Source organism: Oncorhynchus tshawytscha, linkage group LG07 (assembly GCF_018296145.1).
Source record: "Oncorhynchus tshawytscha isolate Ot180627B linkage group LG07, Otsh_v2.0, whole genome shotgun sequence".
Classification (NCBI taxonomy): Eukaryota; Metazoa; Chordata; class Actinopteri; order Salmoniformes; family Salmonidae; genus Oncorhynchus; species Oncorhynchus tshawytscha.
In genome coordinates, this window is record NC_056435.1 from 68,152,966 (window position 1) to 68,169,315 (window position 16,350).

Consider the following 16,350-nt stretch of genomic DNA (forward strand, 5'->3'; position numbering starts at 1 on the left):
TCCCATCTCGCCCCCAAAGGGTTACTGTACCCTGTCCCATCTCGCCCCCAAAGGGTTACTGTATCCCTGTCCCATCTCGCCCCCAAAGGGTTACTGTATCCCTGTCCCATCTTGTCCCCAAAGTGTTACTGTATCCCTGTCCCATCTCGCCCCCAAAGTGTTACTGTATCCCTGTCCCATCTCGCCCCCAAAGTGTTACTGTATCCCTGTCCCATCTCGCCCCCAAAGTGTTACTGTATACCTGTCCCATCTCGCCCCCAAAGTGTTACTGTATCCCTGTCCCATCTCGCCCCCAAAGGGTTACTGTATCCCTGTCCTGTCTTGTCCCCAAAGTGTTACTGTATCCCTGTCCCATCTCGCCCCCAAAGTGTTACTGTATCCCTGTCCCATCTCGCCCCCAAAGTGTTACTGTATCCCTGTCCCATCTCGCCCCCAAAGGGTTACTGTATCCCTGTCCCATCTCGCCCCCAAAGTGTTACTGTATCCCTGTCCCATCTCGCCCCCAAAGTGTTACTGTATCCCTGTCCCATCTCGCCCCCAAAGTGTTACTGTATCCCTGTCCCATCTCGCCCCCAAAGTGTTACTGTATCCCTGTCCCATCTCGCCCCCAAAGTGTTACTGTATCCCTGTCCCATCTCGCCCCCAAAGTGTTACTGTATCCCTGTCCCATCTCGCCCCCAAGGGTTACTGTACCCTGTCCCATCTCGCCCCCAAAGGGTTACTGTATCCCTGTCCCATCTCGCCCCCAAAGTGTTACTGTATCCCTGTCCCATCTCGTCCCAAAGTGTTACTGTATCCTGTCCCATCTCGCCCCCAAAGGGTTACTGTATCCCTGTCCCATCTCGTCCCCAAAGGGTTACTGTATCCCTGTCCAATCTCGCCCCCAAAGTGTTACTGTATCCCTGTCCCATCTCGCCCCCAAAGTGTTACTGTATCCCTGTCCCATCTCGCCCCCAAAGTGTTACTGTATCCCTGTCCCATCTCGCCCCCAAAGTGTTACTGTATCCCTGTCCCATCTCGCACCCAAAGTGTTACTGTATCCCTGTCCCATCTCGCCCCCAAAGTGTTACTGTATCCCTGTCCCATCTCGCCCCCAAAGTGTTACTGTATCCCTGTCCCATCTCGCCCCCAAAGTGTTACTGTATCCCTGTCCCATCTCGCCCCCAGTGTTACTGTATCCCTGTCCCATCTCGCCCCCAAAGTGTTACTGTATCCCTGTCCCATCTCGCCCCCAAAGTGTTACTGTATCCCTGTCCCATCTCGCCCCCAAAGTGTTACTGTATCCCTGTCCCATCTCGCCCCCAGTGTTACTGTATCCCTGTCCCATCTCGCCCCCAGTGTTACTGTATCCCTGTCCCATCTCGCCCCCAAAGTGTTACTGTATCCCTGTCCCATCTCGCCCCCAAAGGGTTACTGTAACCCTGTCCTGTCTTGCCCCACAGGGTTACAGTATCCATGTCCCATCTCGCCCCCAAAGGGTTACAGGAGCCCTGTCCCATCTCGTCCCCACAGGGTTACAGTATCCCTGTCCCATCTCGTCCCCAAAGGGTTACTGTAACCCTGTCCCATCTCGCCCCCAAAGGGTTACTGTATCCCTGTCCTGTCTTGCCCCACAGGGTTACAGTATCCCTGTCCCATCTCGCCCCCAAAGGGTTACTGTATCCCTGTCCCATCTCGCCCCCAAAGGGTTACAGTCTCCCTGTCCCATCTCGTCCCCAAAGGGTTACAGTATCCCTGTCCTGTCTCGTCCCCAAATGGTTACAGTATCCCTGTCCTGTCTTGTCCCCAAAGGATTACAGTATCCTTGTCCCATCTTGTCCCCAAAGGGTTACTGTATCACTGTCCCATCTCGCCCCCACAGGGTTACTGTATCCCTGTCCTGTCTTGTCCCCAAAGGGTTACAGTATCCCTGTCCTGTCTCGTCCCCCAAGGGTTACAGTATCCCTGTCCTGTCTTGTCCCCACAGGGTGACAGAATCCCTGTCCCATCTCGTCCCCAAAGGGTTACAGTAACCCTGTCCCATCGTGTCCCCACAGGGTTATAGTCTCCCTGTCCTTTCTTGTCCCCACAGGGTTACAGTCTCCCTGTCCTTTCTTGTCTCCACAGGGTTACAGTATCCCTGTCCCGTTGTGTCCCGCACCATGTCTTACTGTAGCATACAACACTGTAAAAAAAAAAAAAAAAAAAAAAAAAACAAATCTAGTATTTTCAACCAATTAATATTAAGTACCTAGTTCACAGACTTTTTTTTTTTCGTTTACTCAACTTTTTGGTCAAAGTGTTATCTGGGCGTAACATTTTTAGTTGGCACAACATGAGAAATTAAATGCAAAAAAGTATGTCAAGTTAAAATGATGTGTTTGCTCAATTTGTCTCATATGTTCATTCAACTAGAAAATATTTGAAAATATTTTTGCTATTTTACCTAAACATGGCTGTGAAAGTACATTTACATGTTCAGTCATTTAACAGAAGCTCTTGTCAACAGAGTGACTTACAGTCACTTCATTCATCTTCAGATGGCTAGGTGAGACAACCACAGATCACAGTCAGAGTCAGTACATTCACCTTCAGATGGCTAGGTGAGACAACCACAGATCACAGTCAGGGTCAGTACATTCATCTTCAGATAGCTAGGTGGACCAGTCAGAGTCAGTACATTCATCTTCAGATGGCTAGGTGAGACAACCACAGATCACAGTCAGAGTCAGTACATTCATCTTCAGATGGCTAGGTGAGACAACCACAGATCACAGTCAGGGTCAGTAGATTCATCTTCAGATAGCTAGGTGGACCAGTCAGAGTCAGTACATTCATCTTCAGATGGCTAGGTGAGACAACCACAGATCACAGTCAGAGTCAGTACATTCATCTTCAGATGGCTAGGTGAGACAACCACAGATCACAGTCAGAGTCAGTACATTCACCTTCAGATGGCTAGGTGAGACAACCACAGATCACAGTCAGAGTCAGTACATTCACCTTCAGATGGCTAGGTGAGACAACCACAGATCACAGTCAGAGTCAGTACATTCATCTTCAGATGTCTAGGTGAGACAACCACAGATCACAGTCAGAGTCAGTACATTCACCTTCAGATGGCTAGGTGAGACAACCACAGATCACAGTCAGGGTCAGTACATTCATCTTCAGATAGCTAGGTGGACCAGTCAGAGTCAGTACATTCATCTTCAGATGGCTAGGTGAGACAACCACAGATCACAGTCAGAGTCACTACATTTACCTTCAGATGGCTAGGTGAGACAACCACAGATCACAGTCAGAGTCGCTACATTCACCTTCAGATGTCTAGGTGAGACAACCACAGATCACAGTCAGAGTCACTACATTCACCTTCAGATGGCTAGGTGAGACAACCACAGATCACAGTCAGGGTCAGTACATGCATCTTCAGATAGCTAGGTGGACCAGTCAGAGTCAGTACATTCATCTTCAGATAGCTAGGTGGACCAGTCAGAGTCAGTACATTCACCTTCAGATGTCTAGGTGAGACAACCACAGATCACAGTCAGAGTCAGTACATTCATCTTCAGATGGCTAGGTGAGACAACCACAGATCACAGTCAGAGTCACTACATTCACCTTCAGATGTCTAGGTGAGACAACCACAGATCACAGTCAGAGTCACTACATTCACCTTCAGATGTCTAGGTGAGACAACCACAGATCACAGTCAGGGTCAGTAGATTCATCTTCAGATAGCTAGGTGGACCAGTCAGAGTCAGTACATTCATCTTCAGGGAGGGAGGGAAATGTGTGTAAGAGCAGGAACCTGCAGGAGCGAGTCACTGTTTTGATGTTTTCAGAGAACTACAGCGTGTTGTCCAGGGTCACGCCAAGGTTCTTTCACTCTGGGAGGGGGGCACTGTGCAGCTGTCAACTGTGATGGAGAGGTCATTGAGTGGGCAGGCCTTCCCCGGGAGGAAGAACAGCTCTGTCTTGTCGAGGTTGAGCTTGAGGTGGTGAACCGACATCCAAGCTGAGATATCTGCCAGGCACGCAGAGATGTGTGTCGCCACCTGGATGTCAAGGGGGGGGGGAGTATTTGAGTCTGAGAGCCTGAGACGCCCAGTCCTGAGAGGGTGGAGAGGAGGCAGAGCCTGAGACGCACAGCCCTGAGAGGGTGGAGAGGAGGCAGAGCCTGAGACGCCCAGTCCTGAGAGGGTGGAGAGGAGGCAGAGCCTGAGACGCCCAGCCCTGAGAGGGTGGAGAGGAGGCAGAGCCTGAGAGGGTGGAGAGGAGGCGCCCAGTCCTGAGAGGGTGGAGAGGAGGCAGAGCCTGAGACGCCCAGCCCCGAGAGGGTGGAGAGGAGGCAGAGCCTGAGACGCCCAGCCCCGAGAGGGTGGAGAGGAGGCAGAGCCTGAGACACCCAGCCCCGAGAGGGTGGAGAGGAGGATCTGAGGGTTCAGTGCCGAAGCCAGTGGATAGATCTATGGGGATGAGAACAGAGGAGAGATTCAGCTTTGGCAGAGCAGTCTCAGTTGAGGGAGTCGACTTGAAGCCAGACTAGTTAGGGTCAAGAAGATTGTTCTCAGAGAGATGGTGAGAGCGTCAGAGACAGAACACTCAAGTGTTTTGGAAAGAAACTAAATGGATACTGGTCTGTAGTTTTTGACTTCAGAGGAGTTGAGTGTTGGTTTCTTGAGGAGAGGAGCAACTCATAATATTTTGAAGTCAGAGTGGACGCAGCCAGCTGTCAGGGATGAGTTGATGAGGGAGGATGAGAAAAGAGAAAAGCTCTCTAGAGATGGTTTGGAGAAGGGAGGAGGAGATGGGGTTGAGCGTGCAGGTTGTCTGGCGGCAGTTGCTGGATTTCATCTGGAGAGAGAGGGGAGAAAGGGGTCAAGATGTTGATTGATTTAATGAAATTCTAATCTTCCTGCACCGCCACCATATCTGTGTCGATTATTGTTTGATATCAATATTCTCTCATCATTGATTTGATTTGCTTATTTAAGCATTTTGAGGTTTTCTGTATCGTTGTCTAATGTTGGTGGGGCATTTTACTCTGTTTTAATGGTACTCCTGAATCACTGAGAAATAAAATAGTTTTTCTTGAGTGTACATTTAGCAGAGCTGAGATTTACATTGAAGTGCAAAGTGTAGCAATACAGGTGAAATCAGTGATTGACACAGACATGATGGAGACGCAGGTGTAGCAGGAAGATTGGAAGGCTGTGAACCAAGAGGTTGTGAGTTTAAATCCCAGGTGAGGACATGATGAATACTAATTACTGTATAAATGAACATGCACACCATGTATGTCAAATATGTAAGTTGAAAGACCATGTTAAATGTACTGAGTGTGTGTAACTAAATTCACAGCCTTTTTTTGTTGGTAAAAAAATGCCAAAATAATCATTTGTATTTGAGACAAATTGAGTAAACACATCATTTTAAGTTGACTGAATTTTTGCCTTCGTTTTCTCATGTTGGAGCTAAGTTTGGGCCAACTAAAAATGTTAAGTTCAGGTCACACTTTTACCGACAAGTTAATTAAGTAAACAAGAAAAAAGGCTGTGGAAGCAGTTATTATTATTATTATTATTATTATTATTAAATTATTGAGTTGAAACATCTAGATTGTTTTTGACAGTGTATTCTAGCCCTGTGTACACGTCTCTGTGTACACGTCTCTCTGTGCCGTGTCGTCTACGCAGGCTGACAGTGTATTCTAGCCCTGTGTACACGTCTCTCTGTGCCGTGTCGTCTACGCAGGCTGACAGTGTATTCTAGCCCTGTGTACACGTCTCTGTGTACATGTCTCTGTGTACACGTCTCTCTGTGCCGTCTCGTCTACACAGGCTGACAGTGTGCGTCGGAGCCACGGTGTAGAGCCCTGTCGTATCCCCATCCCTCACCACCTGTTCGTCAGCCTGAAGAGCTTCACCTACAACACCATGGGAGAAGACACAGACGTCTTCTTCTCTCTCTACGACCTCAGGGAGGGGAAACAGATCAGGTAAAGGGATGCTGTAGTGTTGTGCTGCAAAGTGTTTTCGGGGTCGAACTTCCTGAACAACCGGAGGAAGTGAAACCTATCAAGTAAAAGGGATTCTAGAGTTTCCGGTTTAATGCTAGTGGTTCAACGGGGGCCGGTTCACCTGTACAACCTGAGGTGGGTGTCTCAACCCTCTCAGGGCTGGGCGTCTCAACCCTCTCAGGGCTGGGTGTCTCAACCCTCTCAGGGCTGGGCGTCTCAACCCTCTCAGGGCTGGGCGTCTCAACCCTCTCAGGGCTGGGCGTCTCAACCCTCTCAGGGCTGGGCGTCTCAACCCTCTCAGGGCTGGGCGTCTCAACCCTCTCAGGGCTGGGCGTCTCAACCCTCTCAGGGCTGGGCGTCTCAACCCTCTCAGGGCTGGGCGTCTCAACCCTCTCAGGGCTGGGCGTCTCAACCCTCTCAGGGCTGGGCGTCTCAACCCTCTCAGGGCTGGGCGTCTCAACCCTCTCAGGGCTGGGCGTCTCAACCCTCTCAGGGCTGGGCGTCTCAACCCTCTCAGGGCTGGGCGTCTCAGGCTCTGCCTCCTGGGCGAGCAGAATCCGGTGATGGAGTGGAAATAGAGAAGAGGTTATGGAACAGCCCTGTTTTTGGAAAAACAACTGTTAAAAGTCGTCCATATCAACATCGTTGTAGTCAAAATGTTTATGAAATTGGATTGATTTCCTCTGATCTATTTAGCCGTTTACATTAAAAACATGTAAGTACTTTGCATTCGCTTAAAACCTCTTTCAGTGTACATTTTCCTGACAATTAGTTCCTGATGTTGAACTAGCAGTACAGTGCTGCTGTAATGAATAATGTATAGTTTCATTAATGGGGCTAATAAATAATGTATTGTTGTTTTAATGATCTTAAAAGATAATGAATAGCTAATGTATATAATGAGCTTGATGTAGAGCAGTGTGTGTGTGTGTGTGTGTGTGTGTGTGTGTGTGTGTGTGTGTGTGTGTGTGTGTGTGTGTGTGTGTTTTTGTGTGTGTGTGTGTGTGTGTGTGAGATGGGAGAGGCGGGGGGATGAGGGAGAGATGGGGGAGGCTGGGGGAGATGGGGGGCAGGGATGGGGGGCAGGGGAGGGGGAGATGGGGGAGGGATGGGGAAGGCAGGGGAGAGATGGCGGAGGCAGGGGAGAGATGGGGGAGGCAGGGGGAGATGGGGGAGGCAGGGGAGGGATGGGGAGGAGGCAGGGGGAGATGGGGAGGGGAGGGGGAGGAGGCAGGGGAGAGATGGGGGAGGGGAGGCAGGGGAGGGATGGGGAGGCAGAGGGAGATGGGGGCAGGGGGAGATGGGGGAGATGTGGGGATGGGGGAGGCAGGGGAGAGATGGAGGGAGGCAGGGGAGATGGGAGGAGGCAGGGGAGGGATGGGGGAGATGTGGGGATGGGGGAGGCAGGGGGAGATGGGGGAGAGATGGGGGAGGCAGGGGGAGATACGTTGACGCAGAGTTGAGGAGGGAGGCAGGGGGGGTAGACAGAGGAGGAGGGAGATAGCTAGACGAACAGCGGGCAACACACACACATACTGTGTACCTCCTCTTTCCTCTCCGCCTCCCCCTTCCTCCTCCACACACAGAGATCAGCTTAAGGAAACTTGTCCAGTTGGTTTGACCTTGATAACCTGTTGTCAAGATAACCTGTTGTCATGGCATTATCTTCTCTCACAATGACAGTCAGCTCAGGTTACAAGTGGCAGGTGTATGTGTTTTTGTGTGTGTGTGTGTGTGTGTGTGTGTGTGTGTGTGTGTGTGTGTGTGTGTGTGTGTGTGCGCTTCCTTGTGCGTGCGTGCGTGTGTGTGTGTGTGTGTGTGTGTGTGTGTGTGTGTGTGTGTGTGTGTGTGGCAGCCTCTGTTCTGAAGGAGGAAGTGATGAAGATACACAGTAGTCTGTCACTGAGAACATACTACATCAACCCTCTGTGATACTGACATGTATTTGTCATCCTTCAGAACCCAGGAGAGAAAGGAATAAAGGAACTACAACAAAGCTTATAGAGAGGAATATTTACTGTTCCTGTGATTCTGGTCTCTGGAGGTGCTCTGGAGGAATATGAAGAGGAGAATATGTAGAGGAGGACTTGTTTCACGAGAACACAGTAGAATCAATAAAGACTGAAGAGGTTTGCCTTGAGACCGAAGGAGCTCTAGTAGTTTTATAGTTTCCAAGGAGACTTAGTTACCAAGGAGGCATATTTAAATAAATGTGGGCTGAATTGTAGCTTTCTTTGTCAAATCTCTCCTCTCCTCTCCTCTCCTCTCCTCTCCTCTCCTCTCCTCTCCTCTCCTCTCCCTCTCCTCTCCTCTCCTCTCTCCTCTCCTCTCCTCTCCTCTCCTCTCCTCTCCCTCTCCTCTCCTCTCCTCTCCTCTCCTCTCCTCTCCATTTATGACAGAACTATAACTGCAGTCCCTCCCACTCACAACCTGTCCATGTGCTAGCCCTGCGTAGGCTGAGAGGGCAGCCGAAAACAAGACTATTCTTATTTTTATCCAACCAATGCCCCCCCCTCACCACATATTCCCTGTTTGTGGTTGTTATAGTAACGCTAGATCATGGAGTTCCTCTGTAACTGTAGTGGTTGTTATAGTAATGCCAGATCATGGAGTTCCTCTGTAACTGTAGTGGTTGTTATAGTAACGCTAGATCATGGAATTCCTCTGTAGCTGTAGTGGTTGTTATAGTAACGCTAGATCATGGAGTTCCTCTGTAGCTCCCTTGTTGTACTCACAGGTATGATTTCATTGTAAACTCAGATTTTATTAGTGTCCAACAAACATCTCAGATGACCTTCAGTTTTTATTTAAAACATTGTCTCCGTTGAACCCAGACTCCATAAATATCACTGCTCTCCAGGTCACTGTGCACAACTCACTGCAACTTGACCTGTGATTGGGTAAAGCTACATTCAGAAACCTCTCTGCGTTTTCTGTGCAAACAAACAATGTAATGGAAATAACATCTTGATTATGTCATCCAGCCTGGATGTTACCCATTTTCCACACTGAACATGTTTAAATACTGTATGTATCTAATTCTTCTGTATTGTTTCAATGGTCTCTTAACTAAAGTCTCATTTTAGCTGAGTGTTGAGTGGTGGGTAATCCTCATATCACTCCCCTGAGGAAGACATTTAAGAGCACCTGGACTCTGAAAGCAGACTTTAGCAGGCAGCCATCTTTGATGAGTGTGCAATGCTGTGTGGTTTGGGGTGTGCATCTGAAATGGCCCGTTATTCCCTATAAACCCCCCCCACAGGCGCTCTGATCCAAATAAGTGGACTAGGGAATAGGGGGCCATTTTGGACACACACCTCAAACCACAGCACCATTCATCAAAGACTGCCCGCCCTACAGCTGCAGGGACTCAGACTCGGTATCGCGTTCCCCACAGCTCTCACTCCCCAAGGGATTCTCCTTGGGTCTGTGTGTGTTATAATATAAATATCTAGCTACTGTCGTGTCTTTGGCTATGCCGGATTAAGTGATATGACATACTATTCTATAAAATCCTTTTCTCCATAATTAATATTACCTGATTGAGCTAATCATGTAAATGTAGTTAACTAGAGAGTCGGGGCACCACAAAATAATATTTATAGAGCTGTTATCTTCCGAATAAACTCTTAAAGACCTGGTAATCTTTTACCTCAATAGCAGCCAATATTTAACCGTCACCTTATTTCAGTCTCATCTGAAAGTTGTAAATTCTTGGTTAACTTCACGAACCCTGGCTAACAAGTTGAATCAGCAATACAAAATTGGGTTTAATTATTTATTTACTAAATACCCAACTAATCACACAGAACTACATGTACAAAGAATGAATCATACCTTGATTACAAATTACGTCTTAAAGGAAAACGTCCCTAGCAGGCGGAACAGATATGACAAACTGGTTACACAAAAGAAAAGGGGCTGGGTTTGATTGAAAGAGCGGGAAGACTGAGGGACAAAGAGAGAAGCTGTGCTATCGTAAATACAGTATCTTATGCATTCTAAATTACCGCCCATTTGGAAAAGGAAAATGCAATAAATATTTACTCTGAGCTGCGCTTCGGTAGGTTGGTGGTAGATGGAAGGCCGTGTTGCCAAACCAAGTCCTTTGTCCTTTGAAGAATGTCTCTGGTGGTCAATTGCATACGTTGTAGTAACGTCGTTGTGTGATAGACGGGATACTCTGTCTGTTCTTTCCTAGCCTGCGTTTGCAGCTGCTGTTGCTAACTCAACGACTAGGGGGATTCACTTCTGTAGTGAATAAGAGTTCAAAGTTCATACCATTCGCAATCAAAGCTCACGCTGAGGTTGGCTTAGTTCTGTAGTTGACATGTTGGTCCTTTTAACGCAGAGGCTGCAGACCTCACGTACTTGGAACAGGAGGTTACATTTTTGTCAAGGGCTTATATAGTGGAGGGTGAAAAGTGGTGTGTTTCATAGTTTACAACCTATGTCTCTTCACGTGGGCGGGCCACTGAGTCGGGCCTAATTCACTCATGAAAACCCAATTCTCACATTTTAGAAGCTAAAATCACATCTCATCCCATCACGAATAATTTCATATTCAAACATTAACTCTGATGTGTAGACTTTCCACTGTAGAGTTTATGTCATCCTATCATTGATGAGAATGTATCAGATGACAACCGAACTGACAAGTACCACCGCATATGTTCAATTGGTCGGATTAACAGAATATAGTTCATTTCCCCCGGACTGATGTTCCCAGAATCTCTATGTTAACCAAGGGGTTTTGCAAATGTAACCTCAGTAGGGTAGAGAGAGGAAAAAGGGGGGAAGAGGTATTTATGACTGTCATAAACCTGCCCCCAGGCCAACGTTATGACACTACCTTAGAGGACTTGAAACTACACTTGAATACTATAGCTAGCTTACCTAAGAGCATTAGTTTAACTTCAAACTAACTATCTTATACAAAATATATATATAAAAAAATATATATATATATTTGTTGGTTTTTGTTTTATTTAAGTAGGCAAGTCAGTTAAGAACAAATACTTATTAACAATGATGGCCTACACTGGCCAAACCCAGACGATGTTGGGCCAATGCCAAACCCAGACGATGTTGGGCCAATGCCAAACCCAGGCGATGTTGGGCCAATGCCAAACCCAGACGATGTTGGGCCAATGCCAAACCCAGGCGATGTTGGGCCAATGCCAAACCCAGGCGATGTTGGGCCAATGTCAAACCCAGGCGATGTTGGGCCAATGCCAAACCCAGGCGATGTTGGGCCAATGCCAAACCCAGGCGATGTTGGGCCAATGCCAAACCCAGGCGATGTTGGGCCAATGCCAAACCCAGGCGATGTTGGTCCAATGCCAAACCCAGACGATGTTGGGCCAGTTATTTGGGCAGTTACTTCTTGCACTTAGAGCACAGGAGGTTGGTGCCACCTCTATTGGGAGGAACGGATGAGTGGAATGGTTTCAAATACAACAGACACGTGTTTGATGCCATTCCATTCGTTACAAACATTATTGTCAGCTGTCCTCCCTTCATTAGCCTCCACTGACCTAGAGCAAAGAGAAAAAACAGCTGTTCTTTTGATATTTTTTTTACTGTAAACAAATTGGCAATAGGCTTTCAGAACGCGTATAGGAAAGGACATTCAACAAGCACGGCACTTACACAAATGACTGATGATTGGCTGAGATAAATTGATGATGAAAATATTGTGGTAGCCTTTTTGTTAGACTTCAGTGCGTCTTTTGACATTATTGATCATGGTCTGCTGCTGGAAAAATGTGTTCTGGCTTTACACCCCCTGCTATATTGCAGATAAAGAGTTACCTGTCCAACAGAACACAGAGGGTGTTCTTTAATGGAAGCCTCTCCAACATTATCCAGGTAGAATCAGGAATTCCCCAGGGCAGCTGTCTACTGTTAAATGTTACTGGCTTTGAGTAATGCCTATGTATGCGGATGACTCAACACTATACACGTTAGCTACTACAGTGACAGAATTGACTGCAGCCCTTAACAAAGAGCTGCTGTTAGTTTCAGAATGTGTGGCAAGGAATAAGTTAGCCCTAAATATTTCAAAAACTAAAAGCATTGTATTTGGGACAAATCAACCACTAAACCCTATACAAAATATTGTAAAAAAGAATGTGAAAATTGAGCAAGTTGAGATGACTAAACTGCTTGGAGTAACCCTAGATTGTAAACATGTTGATGCAACAGTAGCTAATATAGAAGTCTGTCCATAATAAAGCGATGCTCTGCCACTATCAACAAGGCAGGTCCTACAGGCCCTAGCTTTGTCACACCTAGACTACTGTTCAGTCGTGTGGTCAGGTGCCACAAAGAGAGACCTCTAACAATTGCAATTGGCTCAGAACTGGGCAGCACAGCTGGCCCTTAAATGAATTTTCTCTCAAGAGACAACATGCAATTTATCCTACTGTGATTAATGGTACCCCGTGGAGCACGCAAACGTAGCATGGTAGCAGGCGAGGCGATGGATGATTCAAGTTTCTCCTGGAGAATAAATAAATAGGATATAACAGATAGTCTAGCTGTTGGTGTGCAGATTAATAGATAAACTAGTAGCTTGCTGTTGGTGTGTAGATTAATAACTACTCATTTGGCGACATTTATATTGTGCTGATAGTTTGTCCTTACTGGACCCAACAGACGGTATCTGGTGTGTAAAGATAGTACCTCATGGGTGTGGTCATGGGTGTGGTCATGGGTGTGGTCATGGGTGTCGTCGTGGGTGTCGTCATGGGTGTGGTCATGGGTGTCGTCATGGGTGTCATCATGGGTGTCGTCATGGGTGTGGTCTTACTTTAGATGGGCTGTCTTTGCTTTCTGTGAGTCACGAGGAGCCGCAGCATGCGGCCCATCGGACACAATATTAATAAGAAAAAAGTAAGAAATATGCTGTGATTGTTGGAGCTTCCTACCTCCCTCTGAGTCAGACTGTTGCATGCAGAGTGTGTGTGTGTGTGTGTGTGTGTGTGTGTGTGTGTGTGTGTGTGTGTGTGTGTGTGTGTGTGTGTGTGTGTGTGTGTGTGTGTGTGTGCGTGTGTGTTGTGCGTGCGTGTGTGTGTGTGTTTCAGACATTACATATAGTATTTGCATATAAAATGTATATCTTTGGGCTTATGATTTTTTTTTTTTGTGTATTGAATAATTTGTTGTAATCAAAAAGCTGAATATATAATGTATAATAATATACTGTTTTCCTTAGATGGTCTCCGTCTTTATTTTGCGATGCATTTGTTTATGATACTGTCAGTCCTGTGGCCCAGTTAACAGTGCCTCTGTTTGTCATCTCAGTGAGAAATTTATGGTGAGACTGAACAAGAATGAAGGTCCCAAGAACACAGACAAGGTTGATCGTTTGTGTGCTCTGTTCACGGTAAGCTGTCCATACAAACAAACACACACACACACACACCCACACACACACACACGCACGCACGCACGCACGCACACACATGCAGTAAGCTGTCCACACACACACACACACTCACACACACACACACACACGCAGTAAGCTGTCCATACAAACACACACACATACAAACAAACACACACACACACACACACTCACACACACACACACGCAGTAACCTGTACAAACAAACACACACACACGCGGTAAGCTGTACATACAAACAAACACACACACACATGCAGTAACCAGTAACCTGTACCACCTGTACACCTGTACATAAAAACACACACACGAACACACACACGTGGTAACCTGTACATACAAACAAACACACACATTTTTATGATCATCAAAAAATCGTTCACATAATGGTAATGGGGTTTATCATCTCTGACATCACTAACTAATATATTAACCTCTTTCTGTTTATCATCTCTGACATCACTAACTAATATATTAACCTCTTTCTGTTTATCATCTCTGACATCACTAACTAATATATTAACCTCTTTCTGTTTATCATCTCTGACATCACTAACTAACATGTTAAGCTCTCCTCTATCATCTCTGACATCACTAACTAACATGTTAAGCTCTCCTCTATCATCTCTGACATCACTAACTAACATGTTAAGCTCTCCTCTATCATCTCTGACATCACTAATTAACATGTTAACCTCTCCTTTATCATCTCTGACATCACTAAGTAATGTTTTACCCTCTTTACTCTGCAGGATTTAAGTAATAAGGACATGAAGCGGGACCTGTATATTGTTTCACAAGTCATCAGAACCGGTAAGCTACTCTTTCTCTCAGATGTTCAATCGGCGTGTCCCAAATGGCACCATATTCCCAATGTAGTGCATACATTTTGAGCCCCATGGGTCAAAAGTAGTGCACTTTATACTGTAAGGAACAAGGTGCCATTTTGGGACACAGTAATAATCTAATTTGGTCTCCGTGAAGCAGAACACTGAGACAGTAAAGCAGTATGCTGTTTGTGTTTCTTAATTTGAGGAAATGAGCTCGGGTCACCTGCTGTGTCCCCAGCATCTCAAGTGTGTGTATCTCTGCATGCACTTTGTCATCTCTCAGGCTGGCTCTAAAGGCTCTTTTTCTCCCTCTATCATACGTTTTCTAGTCCTACATCTACCTTTAAATTCAATGTTTTATACAAAAAGCACTCGGAGTAATCCGTCCCACTGATTCTCTTCCTCTGTTAATTAATTATTTTTTTAAACTCCAGTATCTTAGTACAGTTCTTCCTGTAGCTGATTGTTTTACAGATCTACAGATGCCAAATCATAATTTGACCCAGTTTCTTACAGCAGAAGAATTATCCTGCAACAACAGGAAATGTGAATTATTATCTGGATTATAATTAATGGATTAATGGATTAATGGATTAATTAATGGTTTTTTTTTGTAAGGTTTTTTTTGTAAGGGTTGCTATATTTTTTGTGAGGGCAAATCAATTCTGAAATTTCAAAAATGGAAATTACAAACTTCAGAAGCTTTTTTAATAGTGCTGAACGATTAGTGTTTTTTGAGGTCGGTTTGGTTACGGTTCGATTATTTTTTTTAAATGATTAAGGTTTTCAATTTAGTTTTTTACATTAAATGCACTTTGCATTATGTGGGTTGAATGCTGTAACTACACAGACTAAAACAATACAAAGTCCCATGATGGTAGTGACTGTCCATTACTGCTCATCACTTATTAGCCATCATTTATTCACATTACTTTAACAAAATATTTCAGTTGTTGTTTATATTACATTTGTTTGATTTGATTTGTTAGGATCTCAATTTAGCCCACGCTAAATGGCGACCTCTAGACTTATTGGGGTCTGACACATAAGGAACAGACATGTAAAAACATTAACATGTAGTGTGTACATCTATCAGTTACACGTGTCAGTACATACATACAACCAGTAGGTCACATGTCAGTACACACAACCAGTTGGTCACATGTCAGTACACACAACCAGTAGGTGACATGTCAGTACACACAACCAGTAGGTGACATGTCAGTACACACAACCAGTAGGTCACATGTCAGTACATACACACAACCAGTAGGTCACATGTCAGTACATACACACAACCAGTAGGTCACATGTCAGTACACAGAACCAGTAGGTCACATGTCAGTACATACACACAACCAGTAGGTCACATGTCAGTACATACACACAACCAGTAGGTCACATGTCAGTACATATACACAACCAGTAGGTCACATGTCAGTACATACACACAACCAGTAGGTCTCATGTCAGTACATAAACACAACCAGTAGGTCACATGTCAGTACATACACACAACCAGTAGGTCACATGTCAGTACATACACACAACCAGTAGGTGACATGTCAGTACACACAACAAGTAGGTCACATGTCAGTACACATAACCAGTAGGTCACATGTCAGTACACACAACCAGTAGGTGACATGTCAGTACACACAACAAGTAGGTGACATGTCAGTACACACAACCAGTAGGTCACATGTCAGTACATACACACAACAAGTAGGTCACATGTCAGTACATACACACAACCAGTAGGTCTCATGTCAGTACATACACACAACAAGTAGGTCACATGTCAGTACATATACACAACCAGTAGGTCACATGGGGGAAAGGCGTTGTGCCGTGAGGTGTTGCTTTATTTGTTTTTTTAAACCAGGTTAACTGTTCACTTGCTGTATATGAGATGGAAGGGAGTTCCAGGCAATCATGGCTCTGTATAATACTGTATGTGTCCTTGAATTTGTTCTGGACCTGGGGACTGTGAAAAGACCCCCTGTTGACATGTCTGGTGGGGTAAGTGTGTGTATCAGCGCTGTGTGTAAGTTGACTATGCAAAAACTTTGATTTTCCAGCACATTAATTTTTCTTATAAAAAC

The 16,350-nt window shown here is 45.7% G+C and overlaps 1 protein-coding gene across 2 annotated transcripts in view; it reads left to right on the forward strand.

The window, feature by feature from the left end:
• Positions 1–16,350, forward strand: part of dock3 (dedicator of cytokinesis 3) — a 427,692-nt gene that overhangs the window by 290,524 nt on the left and 120,818 nt on the right. For both annotated transcript variants that reach the window (XM_042324863.1, XM_042324864.1), the window contains exons 9-11: positions 5,826–5,983; positions 13,313–13,394; positions 14,168–14,228. In XM_042324863.1, coding sequence (XP_042180797.1) covers positions 5,826–5,983; positions 13,313–13,394; positions 14,168–14,228 — 301 coding nt within the window. The remainder of the gene's footprint in view (positions 1–5,825; positions 5,984–13,312; positions 13,395–14,167; positions 14,229–16,350) is intronic.